This window comes from Neopsephotus bourkii, unplaced genomic scaffold, assembly GCF_033783945.1.
Source record: "Neopsephotus bourkii isolate Nb327-2 ecotype Australia unplaced genomic scaffold, CSIRO-AGI_Nbou_v1 NB_1433, whole genome shotgun sequence".
Classification (NCBI taxonomy): Eukaryota; Metazoa; Chordata; class Aves; order Psittaciformes; family Psittacidae; genus Neopsephotus; species Neopsephotus bourkii.
In genome coordinates, this window is record NW_026901910.1 from 3188274 (window position 1) to 3202909 (window position 14636).

Genomic DNA, 14636 nt, shown 5'->3' on the forward strand with positions numbered 1-14636 from the left:
CCTAAAACATGAGAGAGAAGAAAGCAGCTAAAGCAGGGGCTCAAGACCCAGGTCCTAAACACAAGCTTCCAGTTCGCAGAGAGCTGTTGCAGATGAGCAGTGAAAGCCTCCCACAGTCACTACCTTTTGCATGTTTGAGGGATCTTCCAGCAGCAGTGGCACTAGCAGCAGGGTAGAACAGAGGGCAGCAGGCTGCAAAGAGGAATACAGTACAGAAGATGCCCCAAAGGCACAAAGCAACAGCCTGCTTGATCTCACATGAGGAAGTGAGCACTTACAGGTCTAAGCCTGAAGCAAACGTTCTTTCCAAGTAATGCAGTCTTACAACGCTGGAGACTTTATAGCTAGACCCATATCCCTCAGGCAAACCCATATTACATGTGGCCTGCCATTTAAATAAGAGGAGATGGTTTGGGAGAGAGGGAGCGAGCACATGAAGCATGGGGACAGAGTACTTAAGAGGGAAAACAAGCAGCAGAGAAGGCTGAAGGAAAAAGATTAAGTCAAACTTGCAATAGAACAAGAAAATAAAGCAGAGGCACTCAAGGACAGACCTTGGCTTGTACCATTGCAGTGCCTGACCTTGTTACGCTGCATGGCACAATGGGGAGACGCATGCTGCCATCTTATCACCGAAACGCACAATAGATACAGGCTGCAAAGGCCAAGAAAGGAAAGGATGGGAAGACAAAGAAGGAAAGAGGGGAAGGAAAGGAAAGGAAGAAACGCAGAGGTCAGTGAGCACTCACACGGTTACAGTCATCTGCAGAAATGGGGAAGTCTGTCCAAGTGCCAACGTGCTCCTCAGCAGTGTGAGGAAGCTTCACTCCAGCAGCAAGGGAGCAGGACAATGTTGGGTCGAATCCCAGCCTGTTTACGTACACACAGTAGTTTTGGGGAGAAAACAGCCCAAAGCGGTGACCTCAGAATCCACTGTGGAAAATCATGATGCCACCACTGGCACAGGTCTTACTGATATTACTGGAGTCCCGGCAGTTTGGCCCCAGAGAGGAGCAGTGACTAGGCTGATGAGAAGGCAGATCTATGGAGAGATCTCCAAAGAGCTTGATCTGCGCAAGAGGCACTGGTCTCCTTTCTATGCTCTCAGATTTCTTCCATCCCAGGCAATTCAATTTTAAAGGCACAGCTGCTTTTAAGTCTCTGCCAGATGATGCTGCTGCTATGGGATGAGATGCAAAAACCTGAGAAAATTAAGACTTCTTCATTGAAACAAAAAGAATTTGAGGCTGTTCTTTACCAGAGTGAAATTCTCAAGGCAAGAATTAACCAAGTACTATTGCTCTTGAACTAGACTGTCCATTACAGGTGGAAGCTAACACAGCTGTCCTGAAATGGGGAGGAAAACTGGCTTGAGCATCAGCACCCCCACCACTTTTCTTCTTTGTGGAAAGGAGGGGTGTTTGGATAGAGCCCATAAAAGGGTGCTCTAAGCCCAACTGACCCATTGCAAGGAACTCATTCTGCTCTATGCTCTTTGTGCCAGGACTCGCTGATCCACTGGTGCACGGAGCAGCCTGAGCAGCTTGGTCTGAGCTATCAGGTCACTACAAGAGACCCTGTACACTGCTCAATGATTAATGTGCCCCTTGCTTCTCCCACTAACAAACCAGCACTGATTAACACTTCTTACCAGGGAACCACAGTTGAGCTCCTCTTCCTGTGTCCAATGCTCCATTAAATGGAGTTAGACTTTCAGCATGGACAGATTTGCAAGAAGCAGCAGGTCAAATACAGAGTTTCAGGCATCTCTTTGTAACATTTAACTTCCTCACACATTAAGTAGCTATTCTTCGTGCACTGCATTTCCAAACAGCATCTTATTTCCTATGGCCATGGAACGCAGCAAGAATTAAGTATCTACTTACCATCACCACATAATTCTCCTCCTCCCTGCCCCATGTTATTTCCCCTTCTTTATTTTGTGCTACAACTCATTTTGAGTGCTTGGTATTTCCCCATTTAGACAGGCAACTATGAAGTGTAAAGATGCACATATTTTCCAGGGTAAGCATTGCAAACACTTGTGTGCACCAAAAATATATAGCACTAAAAGCATGGGAGAAGCATGATAAAATGTTTATGTGCTGACTGTAAAGTTAAGGAAAAGCTGATTTGTTCAGGGACTCGCATCAAGAGCAATCTGTACAATGGTTAGCAGCTATCTCCAGTGAGACTATGAGGATGTTTCATCAAACAAATCCAGAACAACTCAAATACCCAGGTCAGACAAATGGCCTTAGATTTTGGGGACTTTTCACTACAGAAAAGCAATAAGTAGTATCTTGCAGCTGGGTTTCAGAAAGAGCTGATGACCGCACTGTAAATGAGGGCCTGGAAAGGTCTCTGTAAGGGCAAAAATACATGGATTCAAGCTGAAAACCAAAGCTGTTCCCAGATCCCCTTCCACCACCCATACAACCTGCCATGGTCTCAGGGGAAGCTGAGGCAGCAGCATGGGTCAACAGCCCTTTGTCCTCCAGCTGCAGTCGGAAGCTTCAGCAGAACCATCTGTGCATTCAGCTTCCCTAAGCAATTGGCTAGAAAGGCAGGCCTGTGAACAGTGATGCCAGCTCTGATTTACATACCGTGGTCCCAGATTCCTAAGAATTGAAGTGGGAGAACTAAAAAAACAGGCTGTAAAACATAAGTCTTCAGTTTCTGCCCTTCAACATATGCCAGTGCTGTCAATTTATTGGCTCAACAAGTGGGTTTTAACTTGCTTATCCCTGCCATGCAATGGATCCTAGGCAAAATTATTTCAGTAACATACAAACTAGATTTGCAGCTATTCTGTCTTAGGGGGGGAAAGAGGAAGAGACCTAGTTAAAGACTGAGAAAGTAACACAGAACTCAAGGGATATTTTGAGATACACTTTTTTGGTGTTTGCCCACCTGTTTCCCCAAATATCCCCTTCCCATCACAAAGAAAAGAGGGTAGAAAAAGGAGACCTGAAAAACCATGCACCATCCCATCACATTTTAATACCACCTTCGTTTTGCTGCACGGCATTAATCTGTCACACCGCATCAGATGGAAACAAGGAACAATGTACTTTGAGCGCTCTTCATTGCAGTGGGAGCAGCAGGCTCAGTCACGACATGAGTGACAGGTACCTCTTGGGTTCTGATGATCTCTCAGTTAAAATGTTCCCAGCATGAAGCAAGGTGGGTTTCTGTGACAGGGAGACAAAGAGGTATTGCCTACACTGTGTTCTTTTTGAGGAAACCCTGCAGTGATTTCTAGCATCGCTTCGTTGCTATGAGTGTTATCAAGAAGAGGAGAGATCAGCTAAAATTCACATACCCTTCACATTTGGGCATATGCAATGAAATAAGGACAGTTACAGCCCCTACACATGTCCCAGGCTATTTCCCAGCTTAAAAAGGCATCCCCATCAAAAAGGATGTTTTACAACTTGGGAAACTCCTGCCTAGATACTTCAAGCCTGCAATATGGGTACCTGTGAGATTGCATAAGCCTGGCCACATGCTATGAGCAATAAGCATCAGGCTCCCTAGAAAACCCCTCTGCATCCTTGAAACTCCCTAGCTCTGCAAGGCTGAAATCAGTTATGTTCTCTGAGACTAACATAGCAGAAGCCCACAATGGCCTTGTCTGTCGTTATTGATCTTGCTTTTTATTTAGTCACCAACTGGGTGTTGTTCTCTGCCACTTTTCCACATGCTTCAAGAGAGCTACCAGTGCTCCACAGAGCTGGTGGGGTGACCACTAACTGAAGTGCAGTTACACAACTGAAACCTCTGCACTTGGAAGCAGGAGGGAAGCGTAAGGACTCTGCCCAGTGTCTCAGATAAGGGAAAAGTGGGACATTAAGACGCCTCTTCACCTCCTCCTCATGTTCCTGAGCATCACGAGCTAGTGATGCACCCTGTGAGGTCAGACCTCCTCTGCATTCAGGGATATGCAAGGCAAATCATGGTTTCTCTAATCTTAACTGACACTAGTCCAATAGAGACAGTGTGACAGTGTCGGTCTGTGGACTGATTGATCACTGTCTACTGCTCTGGACAGTGATCCATTCTATTTTACTTTTCAGGATACCAATGAAGCTGTCTCATGAGTGGCAATCAGGTAACACCCAGAGGTATGATATTGGACTACATTACTATAGGTAACGCAGAATTACCCTGTTATCAAGTTTGCTCTGAACTCTTCAGAAGTTCCATGCTCTGCTATGGAGCATAGCAGCTCCATGCAGCTTCCACCAGCTACAGGAGAAGAACAAGGAAGACAATCCTGCAAGGTCTCCTCTTTGTCTCTGGCCCCAGTAAGGCCAGAGGAGATGTATTTGTCCTCCCATAGCCCTCACAGTCATGGAGGAGGCAACAACAAGAGGGACTATCCCCCTTGCTTCAAATCAAAGTGCTGTCCTCTTATCTTAAGGAGACTCAATTGAGAACAGAGGAGATCACAGGTACAGTACAACTTTGATGAATCAAATCCAATACAGCCTTACCTCCACTGACAGCAGAACACAGGCATACTCTGCAATTAGCAGCCCATCTTCAAAAGAAAAAACAATGTTGGCATGTGAGAAATAGAGAGCAGGCCATATTTCCATTCACTGCAACTCTGCTGACAATAGCCTATCTGGGAAACCAAATGGAAGAGAACTCATCTTCCAGCTGCTCTTCCCTACAGAAAAGAGTCAATGTTGGGGCTCAGGGAGCAGCACCAACCAGAAGGTGAAAGAGGAAAAAGGGTACTAGCTCTGAACCTAAATATTAACCATCTTTCCTGCATGACAAAGGAGACTTGTGCCATTCTGATGTAGCTTTCCATTTAACATTACAAACTGACTCAGTTTGGAGCTAGATGCAAACCCAAACTCACCCCAAAGTTATTGCAAGACCATCAGGGTTCTGATGTGGGGCCCTCTGATTGCTCATTTGCCTCCAAGTCATCTCCACAACAAGGTCTTTAGCACCACCTTTGAAAACCTCCCTAAAGATGATGCATGAGGCATCCATCCATGATGGATAAAAGCTACTCAGAGATTTGACTAGTACTAGGACCCTTACTACCAAGGACTCAAAATCCACTCATCCCTTACACTGAGCACTGTTAGAAGGAGCAGTGAGCTCACCTCCCCGTATTTCACGCTTACAGTAGGAAGCAGCAGCTGGCTTCTACTTAACCATCACCTTTACAACAGCATCCATTCCCTTTTAGTCCCATAAGGGTTTCTCCTTAATACTGCAGAAGGCCTGCACCACGCTGCATGGTTTGTCCCTTGCAGAAACATCACATCCAGACACACAGACCAGGGTCCCTTGGTTAACCCCTGCCCTCCCCTGTCAAGAGCAGACCAAGCACACACAGCCATGCTTTGCTCCCAGTTCTCACCTACCTTCAGCTGCTCCAAGCAATGGAAAAAAACCTTCTGCTCCCCCTGAAGCTGCAGAGGTAGCAAATCTCTGCTGTGCTTCCACATGCAGGCAAGCAGGGGCATAGTGTGTTAGCACCTCTGTCAAGGGGAAAGGGACACAGGCTAGGAAGATGCAGCATAAGCAAGCCCTGGGTACATAAATAAGATACGGACTTCACCCTGACCTCTTACACACACCCCAAGGATGTCATTTGGGCACATGTTCAAAGTGTGACCTCGGAATCCAGGCAGCCAACTCTTTCTTATTGTCTCTGTCTTCAGCTGTTCCCTGATCTCCTTGCAAGCATCTTCTGTGAATTCTATGCAAAGGAAAATCAAGCCCTGCAGCCCTGGAACTAGCAGAATAAGGTGCTGCACAGGTTAAGGGGCTAGTTAAGCTGCAGCCAAGATGTAGGACTTGTCGAACTCTGAGTTATAACTGCTCTTCCTTACTTCCTCCCATTTCATAGGGTCTCTGATTCAAATATTACAAATTACATTTAATTGTTAATGTAATTTTTATATGATCTCTTGTAAACTGCCACTCACTTCTCTCCCCTCCATTTCCCCAATAGCCTATTGCTTTCCATCCTTGTACTTCTCATGCTCCCCTCTCTTCAACAGTTTGTCTCCTCCTTAGGCTGAATCTAAGAGCCTAAGGACCAGTTTTTCCTCTGATTCAGCAGCTTAACATTTACTCTTAAATGAAACATACTGCACATCCTAAAACTGATGGGTGCCTCAGTGTCATGACAAAGAACAAGTCCTTGGACCAAGCAGAAACAGGCTTGGACTTCATCTAGCTGAAAGCTCAAGGTAATTCATACACATAACCTTGTCTCATTACAGGGATTACAGAGTCTGTTGCATGCGGACATCTCACCCAAGTCCCCATCCCAACTTGACCCACCCTTCAAAACACTGTAAGTCGACCTGCTGTTGTGAGCACAGTTATGTGGACACTCGGTAACTCGGCTCTGCCTCTCTCTGTACTTGATGTTTCAGCATGGGAACAACTCAAATTAACTTCACCCCCCCCTCTATATTCCTGTGAGGTAAAAAAGGAATTCCCCTTATTTCATAAAGAGCAACATGAAATGACTCAAACTCACCCAAGCAATCAAAGAGCCAGGGACTGAGCCCTAAGTTCATACAAAACCCGACTCTTTCCAGCATGTCCAACTAACTTCTCCCTTTATGGTTCTAAAAAGCCACCCATAAAGCACACAGTTAGAGCTGTACAGGCTCCCCTTCAGCATAAACCAGGCACAACAGACACAAGACAACTTACATGACTTTGGGGAAGGAAAGCTTTTTCCTCAGAGAAGATGCACACAGATGGCAGACCTGCTTCACTGTGCTGCAGGATGCCTTTTCAAGGGATGGGTTCTGGACCATGGCAGGACTTCACAATGCACAAGCCAACAGCAGCACTTGCTCTCAAGAGGAAGACTTGCACTGAATTCATCAGCAGGACAGAATTCTCAGTATTCCCTGAAAAGACCTGAGGGTTGGAGCATGGTCCTTGGAAATCCATCACAGAGGAGTTAACTGCTAGCAGCACTCGTGGGTACGACTTTTATGGTAAGAAAAGACATGCAGTTGAGATCTTGCTTATGCCTAGTTCATATTCAGCCATTCTCAGCTATGTATTCCTCTCTTTTATCCCAGAATCAACTTTGCATCCCTTTACTTTTGGCTGTGGTAGCTTCTTTCAGCACTTTCCCAGCTGTACTGAGGTTGATGCAGATCCTCTCTGCTCTGATCCTTGAAGTGCAGCACTGGCTCCTTCTGCCTGTGATAGCAGAGGCAGCGTGCCAAGAGAAGGTGCACCTTTCAGTATATACCACATGGTTTCTTGTTCTCCCCTCTTCTGCCCTACTCTGCTCAGCTTTTGTCACAACTAAGGACTGCTGAAAGCCTGGGTGGTTGTGGTTAAATACATTAGCCAAGAAGGAAAACAAAGGCAGCAGAGGTGCTGTCCTAGTCCCTGTATGGATCATTTTAGGATCAGTATCCTCCATGAAAACAAACCTAGTTGTAATTAAATCTAGGCAGCAGGAATGCTGCAGGTCCCCAAGAAGCAAGGTCAGCAAGCTCAACATCACCCTGGCTCTGCATAAATAGATCTGATTGTGCTGCACCTAAAACATGTCCCTTCCGGCTAGGAAGATATTCTTAGCACCAGTTCAAAGGCTTTAAAGTGCAGGCTTCCAATTCAAAATTCCCTTCTTGATATGCCCCATCTGAGTATTAAGAAAGCCTAACCCTGTTTAATCTATGAAATCCCGGATCAAACAGTATAACAGCATGCATTACACAAAGAAAGCCCAGGTACGACAACCTAAGCACCCATCTGCTTTGCTGTCACATTCTGGTTGCAAACACCACTCACTGCTCAATTATACCAGGCTCCACAGCATCTAAGATTGGTAATTGCAGTGAAACATATGGAGGAAAGGTTAGCTACAGCCACCAAGTGCTAATTCTGAGCCAAACTCTGTTGGGATATTAATTAGCTCTTCAGGGTCAGGATGTTCTCTCAAGTGAGTCAATTCCTCAGATGCCTACTCAGTTCTTATTCAATCCATTGGCCTTTGATACCAGAGCAGGGAATAGGAGGTTGGTAACCAGCTGACTTGCTACACAGTAAGAAAGAACTCTGACCTCAGCAACAGCTTATGTGGAATCACTGAGTAACAGACCTGAAACAACGCTCTTCAAAGGGACCATGCCCGGATGCAAGCTGGCAGAATGGAAAATGCCATATTCAGATGCTATGTGTAACCCGCTGTGCAGCAGCACAAAGGAATCAGTTCCTAAATCCCAGCATATGCCCTTCTGTGGGCTCATTTTAACCCCCAGTCCCAAGTTGAGTGAAATGAAGCATAACTCCACTGTGCAATACAGTAACAAAATAATGGGAATTTCAGAACCCAAAGTCCAGTGTAACACTGACCCAAGAACATCAGTAGGGGAATAAGCCTGGTAGTAGCTTAGGGCTCATAGTTCACACACAGCAGAATAAAATGAAGCAGATTCAGGCTCAAAAGATGAACTACACCATAGAGCTAAACTCAATCATCTGGCTGCAAGCAAAGCAACAACAAATCATGCACCAAAATAGGCATTTGGTTTTCCACAGCTATGGTGCCAATGCTGCAATTTGAAGCAGTCATCAATCAACCCAAAGTACAAGGAACTTGAGTTTCTTCTACAACTTCACAGCAGTTCTTACCCAGCAGAGTTCTAGATACCTCACACTGTCACAACACATCAGAAGTGAAATACAACAGCCAGTCTTAATACTGCCTTTGCTGAGGACAAGAACCACATACAAACATTCACTTGGGTATTTTGAAGGATCAGAGCTGCTAAGCATCAATACACATCTCCAGTTCTGAGGAAAGGGTCTCAAGAGAAAAAGCAGGTTACTACAGGAGTTGGATGCATTTGTCCCACAAGTTCTACTACATATGTTTAGACATTGATAAGACCAATGTAAATCACATTTTTTGTTGAACAGCTCTGACAAATACAGGGACAATAAGGACTTCAACCAGCCCAGCTCATGTAATCCCACTGAGTGGTTCCAGGCTTTCCCCCATTCAGTCACAGTCTTACCTGTCGTCACGCATATAAGGGCTCAAGAACCGGGACGAGTCATCATCGTGGCTGCTTTGCTGGCTGCTCTGCTGACTGCTGCAATACAAGGAGGAAAACAGAAGCAATGAGATTTGTGTACGTCCCTAGGAAACACAGAACAAGAAAAGGTTTATACTTCATATCTGGGGATGCAAACAAAAGGACAGTAAGTTCATATCTGATTTACAACAGGCATGAGTGGTTTGAAGCCTCTTCACCTTTCTTACTGAAGCTTTCCTCAGAGCTTTCTGCAGTACAGAGGTGACCCTGCCCATTGCCTATACACTGTTTCACCATGCCATGCCTGTCTATTACACCTTTACATTCAAATACCGCACTGCTGCATCCCCTCTTCTAGGCAGTGGGACAAAGACATGGTTAAAACCAACTTGCTAAGGATGAGCGGCCAACAGTTTATTCTAGTGGAGAGTTGCGTGCTGTGCCCACAAGATGTCACTCTCCACCTTTAAATGGGTGTTTTGGGAGTGTTTTTAATCCATTTCATTTCTACGGATGTTAGCCTTATTCCCTGCTAGCAGCCTCCACCAGCTCCAAGGACTCATCAGGGTTCCTGCTGCTCGTTTCTACAGCTTCATTTCGTTGCAAGAGCTTTCCTTCTGAGCAGCAGATAGATCTGATTCTGCCTTCAGGTAACAGACTGCAGCACAAAGAGCAGATGTGCCCAAAGCTAGCTTCTATTTGATTTGTCTGGGTACCACTGGCTATAGAATCATGGCAACACAGCACAAACTGCACAGTCCCACCTAGGACACTGTGTACACATCCCTGAGCACACAGGCTGTGCTAAAAAGGCTGTGGTTCCACTGTTGGAAGGACCTGGACTGTTCAAATAAAACTAGTTCAAGGTATGCATAGGCATGCTTGCAATCACAGCTTCCACTGCGCTGTACGCTGATCTACACGTCACATTGCCCAAAGGCACAGAAATATAAATACAGTCCCCAAAAGCACCAGACTGCATCTTTTCACTCTAAAGAGCAATAATTCTAAGCCAGCAACATGTCATTTTTGGCAAAGCATAGTACTAAAAGACTGCCTGTTTAGAACACGAGGCAGAAAACAGCACCTTACTCGAGACAGGAAGGAGAACAGGCTGAAGCTCTCAAAAGAAAGTAATGAGGGATCAGTATTTATAAAAACCATTGGAAAAGTGATACTAAAATTACCCTTTGAGGTTGGACAGAGAAACCCATAAAAACCTCATGTAACATTTACGCCTTTCAGCTATAAAGTATGTGCACTGCATGGGAGACAGATTCGTGCGCCTTGCGTGGGCACATTCACACAATCCCACCGAGCATACTTGGTTTGTTTCCCCATTGCCCACTGTATAGTTTTACCATCAGAGCCATGACAGGTAAACGTTTTTGCTCCAGCCTCTCAGCAAGGGGACAGATCTAATTTTCTGCTCCTACACCCACATACTTACTCATGCTTTTCTTCAAGTGTCGCACTGTGGAAAGGATAATCAAAGAATATTGGCTTTGAGCTAGAAATCAGCAGCTGGGTAAGAGCAACATGCCCCCAAAAGCAAAGAAACATCTTTCCTATACTTCTGAGCTTAATTACAGCCCAGTGAACTGGTTTGCAAAGAGCACAAAGGGAACCACGCTTTCCCTCCTAATTCAAAGGAATTCTCAGCCTTTGGATATGAGAAAGGGACTTTCTATAACTGTTTCTTGATAAAAGAAACCCTCCCACAAGAGTTCACCATTTCCATTGAGATCAAGGAAATACAACAAAACTTACCAAAGGAAAACTCCTGCTATCACAGCCCAACGATAGCACCTTCAGTGCTGGTAATCCCATGGGAAAGTTTCCTTATGGGCAGCTATACAAGATGAACCTTAGACCCTTCCCTGCTCACCCACCCATGAGTAAATTCCTCCTTCAGAAAGTCCTCTAAATGAAGGTTTAAAATTTAAACAAATCCTGCTATTGCAACACCTTGCAAGTCAAGACCTTACCCCTGTGAAGACAAGCAATGAAACCAACTCGGGCCAGAACTCAGTTTTTACCCACCTATTTGCCACAATCAACATGAGAGCTGTTTCACTCCAACATGGGAGCTTTGTGAGCTTTTCATGAAGTGTATTTCAACATTCTGAGTATTACACAGCAGAGGTGTTTAAATGCCATGAAGTGTAGAGAGCAGCTGAAATGCAGCGCCTATTGTTTTATTATGCTTTACAGCCCTTTTTAAGTCGACCTGCTTTTAAGGTGACAGTGTTCCTTTGAAACTGTGTAATAGGTTATTGTTGTTACACTGGAAATAATACGAGATAACGAAGGTATGATTAGTGCTGAACAGTAGTATAGGGGAAGCTTTCAGGTACACTTCTGTCAGTTGTGTATCTAGAGAAGGCCAAAAGCTGGTTCAAAAATCTCAGGAAATCAGCCAAACAAGCTTATCCCATTCTAAAACTCAGCAATGATAAACCTGCATTTGGACAAGGCTTAAACTTTTGGGTACACTGCCCCTTTCAGGATTTCAAACACACTAAATATCAAGGCTTATACCATGTGCTTTTGACTCAATGCAAACATTCAGACTTGCATTACTTACTACTATAGACATTAAGAGTTTTAAGAACAGATTAACCTTGCCTTTAACAATTAAAGCTCAGGACTCTACCTCTACAACTCTTCTATCTCACAGCTCCCAAACAATTGACCCAAGTAGCCAAAGTACAGAGGAAGCATTTTCCCTATTGACCAAAACAAGTGTTCTCATCACCCCCCCACCACTGTTCAAATCAGTTGTGCACTATTTGCAAGACTTCTGTATACTGAAAAACACTAAGAGTCAATTTTACAGTGGAAGGAGCCCTATACTCTTGGAGCAAGTGAACCTTATAGGTGTATAAAGCAAAAGAGACCCTCAAGATTGAATTCGTATTCAGTGTTGTATTTCTTGGTCTCTTAACAGTATAATCTCCATTGCCATTTCATCTTCCCACATCAGAAGACTCAATCACCACTGTTGTACCGAATGCACTCCTACGAATGCTTGTTCTAATACCTTCCTTTTCTACCATTTTTAAGCTGTTACAAGTCTTAGTTTTCCTTGACTTCATGACCCAAATACACAAACATATACTTAGATGAACACTCATGAGACAGTAACATAGAAGAATGAGGTTTTCTAACTCTCACCAGAAGTGAACGTGAACAGACCAAAGATACTAAAAACCCTGCAAAACTTGCTTTTGTGTCTTAAATATTTCTCTCTTGCACTTGGTCTTGGGAATCTATGAGCCAAAAGCCACGTTTTGTACTATTCTTATCTGCCTGCCTTTTTAATAAGCCTCATTCTATTCTGAGATCTCAGTCTCTGAATGATAAGGCAGAGTCAAGCTCTTCTATTTTATGCATGAATAGGCTTTTAAAGCTAAACAGGTTTTCTAGTAGAAGGTATTTGTCTGGATTTCACAGTTCAGACACCCAGGTCAGTGTTCACACAGTAGAAGCATTCTGGGACTTCTATAGCCTCCAGATGTGGATGAGAAGTCCACCACACTTTTATATCTGCACGTGTAGTTTATTCAGTGGAGATGTCTTTCAACAGTGATGGATGAATGGGGTGAGCAAACAAAGGGGACAAAAATGGCTGTGTCCTGGAAGATAAAATCAGTTAATGAATTTGGAGAATTAGCCAAAAATCTGTGGCCTTCAGAAGGCTATTCTTACCCACAGCTATTAGCTACACTGCCAGGGCTGAACCCACATGAATATCTGGTATTCATTTTGCTTCATTAACCCCTGTATTCATAAGGCTTTGGCTTCGGTATGAAGCATTTCCAAAAGGAGAATAATAGACAGTTGACACATTCTTCAATGGCTTTCAGCAACTGTGGCAACGGTTTTTGGAACTAAAAGCTACTATTATATGAAATATGATACATTAATATTTCCATTAACATGGATTTGGGAACTAGAAGATATGCAGGTTATAATTAATGGAACACTGAACTTGCATCAAGGTTTCTGTTACAATTTACAAAGCTTTTTGGCTATTTGAGCACATAGCTCTCTTCATCCTCATAGCTGTAAGCACAAAGGCTTGAATTTACCTGCCTTCAAGTATACCACAAGGTGACCAGGACTTCAGAACTGTCACCAGAGGCAGCACAGCAGTCCCAATATCTGGTGCAAGTTATGGTTACTTCCAAGCTGGCAAAGCAATTAAATACATTATGCCTGTTAAATGGTATTTAGTGCCAAAATCAATAGTATTTTAAGCCAAAACTCTCTTTCAATTAAGTCTAAATGATTCATTATGAAAAGGGAATCTTTTAGACAGCAAATCCCATGATACGCAAACAATTTTCACTCTCTTGAGAAGTGTTTCTGTCCATCTTTCCTTGGCAATACAAACAGGGCAATAACACCAGACTGAACTTCAGGCCTCAGGTGTGCCAGAAGAAAAGGTCCCTCAGTGTTTTCCCACAGGAGCTTGTCAAAGACAAAACAACTTTATTTTTCCATTTCACCCTCCTGCTCTGCTCATCCTTTCCAGAACACATCCCTCCTTGTACTTCTCATGAAACAGCAGAAATAGACCTCCCGGTCCCAGCCGCCTAACAGCACCTCTTTGTCCTAAGCAAATCAAATTCCTGTCATCAAAAGCACCATGTTACCATGGTTGCATGGATACGTAAATGTCGGTGCCATTACAGATGTCAAGAAACTGTCAGGTGAAGGGGAAGGAGGAAAAGATAAGCGGCTGAATTGGAAATCACTGACCTAAGTTCCAACGGGTAACAGTCTCCCTTAGCATGAAGGGCTGTCCTTTGACAGACTGGATTAAAAGCTACAGTGATACAGCTTTCCCACAGGTGCTGCAAGTTCCCACTCTCAGCATACAAAGTTCTCAGGGGAAACGTATCCTTACCAAGCTAACATCAGGCTTTATTAAAAAAGCTAAGGAGAACTCATGTTCAGCAAAGTGTGGTTGCTGAACGATAGCAAGCCCTATGGGAAGCAGTACCACATTTCCAAGGATCACAGCATCCTTTGTTTACACAGCCTTGCTCTCCCATCCAAGGACTGCCCTTCTTCATAGAAATAGGTGCGAGCACCCTGTTTCTGATCACTTTTCATCGCAGTTGAAACAGGAACCTAAGAGGAAAACTTGTACCTGAGCTCATGCAGTGACTCAATGGGACAAATGGCAGGCAGAGCCAAAAGGTGAAATTTCAAGTGCCTTCTTTGAACCTTAAAGCATGCATTACCTGGAGCCAAACACAGCATTGCCAAGAACCAAAGGGACACTTCCTACTCCAGAGCTTCATATCTTTTTAATAACTCAGTTTCATTAATGGGGGTTTAAAGCACTGTTTAGTCTAAAACCAGTTGGAAAGCCAGAATGTGACTCTGTAGTATAGTCACCTTTCCTTGCTGGAAAACATTACAGAAGGGCAAGTTTTCTCCTCTCACTGCATTCATTTCACTAATGAAAACACCAGCATCAACCTTCACAGCTATCAAGGCAAGCCCTTTCATCAACATCCCATTCAACAATGAACAACAGACATCTCCAGTTTCAAAACACAGTCT

General features: G+C 44.1%; 1 protein-coding gene across 7 annotated transcripts in view; it reads right to left on the reverse strand.

Annotated features, from left to right (window-relative positions):
- The window catches only part of GRAMD1B (GRAM domain containing 1B), a 109639-nt gene that overhangs the window by 61282 nt on the left and 33721 nt on the right, over positions 1-14636 (reverse strand). For 6 of the 7 annotated variants that reach the window (XM_061368482.1, XM_061368476.1, XM_061368478.1 and 3 more), the window contains exon 2: positions 9036-9113. In XM_061368482.1, coding sequence (XP_061224466.1) covers positions 9036-9049 — 14 coding nt within the window. In that variant the 5' untranslated portion in view covers positions 9050-9113. Of the gene's footprint in view, positions 1-6702; positions 7062-9035; positions 9114-14636 lie in introns of those variants that run through there. The other variant, XM_061368481.1, reaches the window with a different exon arrangement.